Genomic DNA, 6,929 nt, shown 5'->3' with positions numbered 1-6,929 from the left:
CTAATGACATTCCCATTAGCCTCTGGTTTGTCTAGTGCTAATTAGCAAATTTTAGCATATTAACATGCTAAACCCAAATGGGTAACAAGGTAAAAAGGAAATGCACTTGCTTAATATCATTTTCATTGTGAGCATGTTAGCAGGCTGATATTAGCATTTAACTCAAACCGCCACTGTGCCCAAGGGGTTCCCCACCTCTATATTCCCTTAATATAACACATAAGACACACATCTGTCTTTCTAGTGATTTCAAAGATTTACTATTTTAGATTTAAAGATTTTATTTAAAAAAAGAGCTATGTCCTCTCAAAGTTGTTCTGTTGCTCTTGTTTTCAGCTGTGTGTTGAGTTTTGAGCATGTGACTCTTGATATAAACTTACATTGTAAGACATTGGTATCTTTATCAGCTATCTTCACAGTTCAGATTGCAAAAAGAATGAAGGGAGCCGGACGTTTCAAATGCAGTGTGAATTGCAGATATCTGTTGAGCCACTGTTGAGACAGAGATCTGTCTGTAAATTTTAAGGAGTTAACATCAGAACGCTATAATCTGTTTATGGGTGATTTCACCATATTGACCTAGGGAAAACATTGCTATATATATAGTCTGTCCTATGTGTAGAAGGCATTGAGCAGGGGAACATATAACTCCGCTAACACAGATACACTCCCTGAGTACAGCATCACAGAGCTGCTGGCTCTTTTCTTGTTTTTCTCTCATTTCATTATCTCAGCATGCAACAAACTGGGAGGAATCAGTGAAGTCTATTTCTGATTTGAACTTTGAGAGACAGTGAAAAGTCAGATCCAAAGACAGACACAGAAATTGACATACCACATAGAAACAGTGATGGGAGACAGATGGAGTCAGACAGTGGGAGATTATCAAAGGTTTCACCAGTCTGACCTGTAACACAGTTGAGATGGAGGGACAAGGACGCTCTGTGTTCTTTAATCCGCTTTCTCATACCGAGTTACTGCGGCCCTCATGGGAATCAGTTTCAGCCCGTCACAGACAGACTGTGGGATCTAACACACAACTCAATCACAGAGCTGACTGCAAAGACAGGAGTGAATATCAGATACTGGAAAAAAGTTCCTATTTCAGTGAGTTGAGCAAGATGGATGCACAATAATTAAAGATACTGATACTGAAGCAGCAGAAATCTTTGCTCTGTGATCCCACGAGCCATGTGTCTGATGTTTATGGAAATACATCATCTTCATCCATCACTAAAACTGACTATCTTGCTGGGCTGATTTTGGTTCTTCAGAAATGAAAAGACAGATTTTATAAATTGATTTTATTTAGAAATCAACTCCTCATGAAGATACAAAATGCTTTTAATTTTGAGATTGTAATGTAGTGAAATGTCAAACAGTGTTAAGTTTACGTACCCCCATAAAAAATTCTGACTTTTTTTCATAAAAGTAGAGTGGTTTTCCTTAGAATGAACTCTTTAATTCATGTTTCTAAATTCCCTGCACAAGACCCACATGAATACAGAACATTTCACAAAATAGGAGCAAAATTAATTAAAAAAAAAGCTTTTCAAGCTGAGAAAAACATCCATGATATTTCACCTGTAAAAAGTGCTTTTGGTCATTATTTGTGCGTTTCTATCTGATGAATCTCTTTCACCCTCTAGTGGTAGTAAATTGCTATTGAAGGAGCAGCTGTAGACGTGTGCACTCGGTCCCATCACATGTGCTCTGGGTGGTTCTGCAGACAGGTGATAAACTCTTTCACTTCTTTGCCCTCAAAGCAGATCTGGTAGACGGCAGAAAACAATGGAAACCTATAGAAGAAAACAGAGAATCAGACTCAGTTTTACTGGACGTTTGTTGGTCTTGGTCACAGATCAAGGACAGAAAGGTTTTCACATGACAACTTATCAATGACTCAACCATGACTAAACAATCTGTCATAATTTAATGGAACTACACACCCACATAGGTGATTTCACTTATGGCTGATTAGATCTCTGCTCAGGGTGAAGGTGGAGGTGAAGAATTACATAATGTCAACATAGTACTAAGAAGAAATAAGGTGTTTTAAGTTGTTTCACTAACAGATTCTGGTTCTTAATGCTTACAAGACACAGATACAACAAAACTAATAAGAGAATGAGGAAGATGTCAAGACAAGAGGCCTAATCAGGCAAGTGGAAACACCTGTGTCAGACGACAACGGCTGTGTACAGTGTAACTTTACTTCAATCTCACAGCATTGCAAATATCCATAATACACATTTAAAAAGGAGAGAAAAGCATCCAATAAACCTTCTGTTGGTTAATCATCTAGGGGCAAAGTCAAGGCCTGTTCATGCAGACACAGGCTACACTTTATCAGCTACACCTGCACAATGTAATGCAGCCCAATACAACTGTCAGCATTTATGAGGCCTATGATATGCAGCCTATTTGACACTGTGATAGAGGTGTTAATTCAATTCTATAGTTTAGCAATGAGGCTGATTCCCGATATGACAATAGTTAAGTTAATTTTCTACCTGGAAAAAATATAGACCTTTTTCTATGTGGTTTCGCACACCAATTTTACACCAATATGATCATGCATAGGTACACAGAAAGCTGTTTTCTTAAACAAATGCCCTTTAAAATGTAAAATAATATAACATATACATGGCAAACCAGTTTTAGCTGACACTGCTGAGAGCTGCTCACTCTTCTTACTGCTTTTTGCCACAATATTGTAAATCACAGTGCACTCTGCTGGATAAACTTTGCTGTGATACCAATATATTACCACAAGCATTTTTTTCCCACGTATACGCAGATATTGATACAATACCAATATTGGCTGATAATATTGGCTCTACTGGACTGCATTATAGGTGTTTCTAATATTCTGCCCCGCTCATGTAAGATGATAATAAAAAATTGAGCTCAATAACAAACATATAATTGAGTATACAACATATATTATAAACTTTGTAAATGCAGAATTGTAGTATTGAATTGCAGAAGAATGCACAGGTGTACCTAATAAAGTTGCCACTGAGTGTATATCATAAATGTAGATATGTAGTTGAATATAACGAGTTGTCCTAGCCCAATACCCAGCAGAAGCATTGTGAGACATCGTATTTAAGCATGCATTCGAGATGTGTTTGAAATGGACCAGTTTGATTCATGTGGTTTTACAAAAAACAGGTAACAGTGTTAACAGTGTTAGTTTTTTATAGAAGTAAGTGGACTCACTTGTTGACCATGTCCCTCTTTTGTAGGAGCTTGTAGACCTCGGCTGAGGTCTGTGGACCCTGCAGCTTCTGGCCGTTGAGCATTTCTGCCTCCAGCTCAATGATAGACTGGGAAAAAAAATACAGACAGTTTTAACTGTTGTTTGGGGACATCTTCTGAATATGTTCATTTCCTCATTTTATTGTCATATTCCTCATATTGTTGTTCAAACAGTACACTGAGGTTTCCTGTCACAAATCATTTATCTATTACCCCCAGTAGATGGTTCAGTTTCTGTAGTCTATTCAGTAAAATGCAGACAATTAATACTATGTAACATATCAAACTTTTAATGCATGACCTCTACAATATAAATTCAAAACAGCTGATTTAACTAAGTTTATTTTGCAACTATTTCAAGATAGTGTAACAAATTACTGTGAGTGACAAGTTACTGTAAGCTAAATCTTCATGTCCGACTCACTTTGGACGTTTTGACAAAGGCCTCGGCAACTTTCCGGTTTCGTCCTCCGTAGCAGGTGGTGATGAGGTCAGCCACGCCACAGCTTTCCAGGAAAGTGGTGGAGCTCACCTGGCCCTTGCGGAACAACTTGGCGAAGGCGATCATTTCCATCAGACCGAGCCTGATCACCGCCGCCTTGGTGTTGTCGCCAAAACCGAGGCCGTCGCAGAATCCGGCACCTACAGCCACAATGTTCTGCATGCAACATTTTGCTTTTAATTAACACACTGAGAGAATATTTGAAATTTGGAATAATACATATTTTTGATAATAAAAATTTAGACATTTTCATATTCATAAATTCTGAATTTGTTTATGAGGTTAGAAGGAGTAGATGCCCTTTAAGGATTTTAATGTGTACTTTTTTGTGGAAAAAACATATTAGACACACATTTTTCCAAGCAGACTATTTGTATATGTTGTAATGGAGGGGAGCTTTAATATTCACAATATGTGGCTGTCTTTACCTTCAGAGCTCCACACAGCTCCACTGTATCACTCTCCTGTACAACAGTGATGCGGAAGTTGGGAGTTTGAAGCAGCTCTTTGAAGATAACGCCGTTTGCCTCATTTTTTGCCCCTGTATTGAAAGCAGGTTGTTAAAAAGAAGAAGATAAAGAGAAAAAAGGTCACTCAATTCTAAAACATGGAAGTAACGCAGTGTTTTTCTTGTTGTCTTGACAACCACACCGCATCCTCTTTTGGTCGTAAATCACCCTCTGCATGCAAGCAACGTTAGCAAGATTTTGTGGACTTTAAAATAACAAAATAACCGTTATAGTACAAAAATGGTGTCTTACCGATGGTGGTTTCACAGAACTTCTCATCTGCCACCTCGCTGGCAATGTTGGCCCCCATTAGGACGCTGACTTCAATCTCTAGTTTCTCTCGGATGATGTCTGAGATGAGCTTTAGCCCATCTGGCCCCTCATCGATACCCTGGATGACAATAACAATTGTCTGTATTTTTCACAAAGTGACATAATCTCTGGCCTGGACAGGGCCTTGAGGTACTGGTGATCGATAGGCTACTTTATGTTTCATATGAGTGACTGGCTGTGTATTGTTCAACTACAACGTCCTGTGATGTCGTGGCTACAGAACCATATGAAGTAAAGTCAAGTGACTGAATATTTCTCTGTTTCCCCTTTTTTGCCGAGAGGAAATCTGACACAAAGATCACTGGCAGGCTCTTACTTTGATGAGTGATATCCCGATGGTTCCCTCCGTGATGTGAGGTTTCATCTGATCACAGAGTTTGCCAATGAACTGGTGCGGGATCACGAAGACGAGGATCTTTGCCCCTTTGACGGCTTCTGTGATGTCTGGAATAGCGACCTAGTGAGCCATAAACAATAAAGAAATATGGGTCCCGTATTTTGAATATATAATTGTTACATACATGGCAGATACAGGAAATAAACATACATGACAATAACAAAAACTACATGCACAAATATTATTATGCCAGACTCAATTCAAAGCTAAATTATACAAAAAAACTGAAGTAATTTTTTAAAAAGCCCTTGCTCTTGCTACCCAAGTCTTTATTGAGATTTAAAGACTTGGCAAGTTTGGAAATAAGAAAAATCAGCACAAACTAAAACCAAATTGTCACTTCTTGGAAAATACCTCAACATGACAACATGTGGTTATCCACGAGGAAGTGACAAATACACAACAAAATGCAAGGCAAGCCTATATTATTAATAGTTCATTCTAACCAAATCAATATTTATTTTGTATAGACTAGTATACATTGTCCAATGTTATGGTTCACAGGGGGATAAAAACTGTCTCTTCTTCTCCTGCACCCAATTACATAGCAATGGTAGATAAACTTGATGAGACCCAAGAGATATGGGTCGAAGTGAATTTATCTTATCAGTGTAATGTCTCACTGTGCAATCAAAGCCTGTTTCAAGAATGCAGTGGAATTGCCTCACCTGTTGACACAGAGCCTCCTTATCAAAACTCCTCTAAATTAGAGCACTTACCACATTTCTAGGCAGCTTGTGACCCGGCAGATATTTGACGTTTTCGTGGTCCGTGTTAATGATCTCTGTTAGCTTCTTTCCATCAATCATTTCTTCGTAAACCCACATATTCACCATTGGGTCGAACCGGTTGGATGCTTTGACATTGTGCCCGATTATTTTGGCAATGGAAGAGCCCCTGGAGGGAGTGAAGGACATGAGCAGACGGTGAGTGTAAAACTAACATTTCAACCAATCCACACAGCAAAGAGACCCCCCTAAAAAAAAACACTCTAGATCCAGACTAATGAATCAAACTGAATTATGGGAAACTATAACAGGTCTGCTAGGTTTTGGGTATATCTTAAAGGGTGAAAACCAAGCATTTTTACTTAAAATCAGGTGAATCAGAATTTAAATGTGCAGGAAAACGCAAAAGCAGTGTACAACCTCCTAATTTCATAATACACTGATGGCCACATTGGGAGGTAAAACTTCCATTAAGTATCCAAATGTCATTATCATCAGTTATTATGAGGCACTGGGATAATCTAGCAGTATAAAGGCCTGCACATGTTCTAATCCTTCAGGTTGCTGTCAAAAGAAAGGAGGGCTACATCCACAGCAGCTGGACGTTTTACTTTTTCATTTATTTGATGTGATAAATAAAAGACTGAAAATATTGCGTTAATTACGCAACATATTGCCAGTACGGATCTAAATCTGCAAAATGACAAAACCCGCGTTTGGTTGAGCGTTGGCTGCCATTATTAACTAGTACGAAAAAGGTTTCTTTTTTCCCTGAAAGATGCACCTGAACCACAAACTTACCAGTTTCCAGATCCGACGATGCAGACTTTCTTTCCAGGCATTTTGAAAGTAGTAAATCGTGTGCGTCTGAAAATGAAAACCCTGTTGTTCCTTTTTCCCTCGTCTATTATAACTTCCTCATACGCCCTATAAATTTCTACAGATCCTCCCCTCGCCTGCTCGCCACGGACAGCCGACACCTCTTGCTTTTGCAAAAGTGGAACTATAACAAAAATAATGACAATGTAATGCAACTAATACTACAGACGTCTAAACACAGCCGCGACAATTGATTTTATTTTATTTTTTACACGTGTTATAAGGCTTACAGTTCACTACTGGGTTTATTTTATAGAGCTGAACGGTAATAGTGAGCTTACAGAGAAGAAGGGGAACCCCCATGTGTAGTGCATTAA

General features: G+C 38.6%; 1 protein-coding gene across 1 annotated transcript; it reads right to left on the bottom strand.

The window, feature by feature from the left end:
* Positions 1-1,289: 1,289 nt before the first annotated feature.
* Positions 1,290-6,929, bottom strand: LOC118340146 (glycerol-3-phosphate dehydrogenase [NAD(+)], cytoplasmic-like). Its single transcript, XM_035678013.1, has 8 exons — positions 6,535-6,929; positions 5,725-5,902; positions 4,925-5,065; positions 4,528-4,666; positions 4,195-4,307; positions 3,689-3,922; positions 3,226-3,332; positions 1,290-1,799 (listed from the first exon to the last, which is right to left on the bottom strand). Exons 1-8 carry the CDS (start codon positions 6,573-6,575, stop codon positions 1,703-1,705), a joined length of 1,050 nt encoding a protein of 349 aa, XP_035533906.1. The 5' UTR covers positions 6,576-6,929; the 3' UTR covers positions 1,290-1,702.

Source organism: Morone saxatilis, unplaced genomic scaffold (genome assembly GCF_004916995.1).
Source record: "Morone saxatilis isolate NCDOM2014 unplaced genomic scaffold, NCSU_SB_2.0 Contig6, whole genome shotgun sequence".
Taxonomy (NCBI): domain Eukaryota; kingdom Metazoa; phylum Chordata; class Actinopteri; family Moronidae; genus Morone; species Morone saxatilis.
The sequence above is the reverse complement of the archived record's forward strand: the minus strand, read 5'-3'. Positions and strand labels throughout refer to the sequence as shown.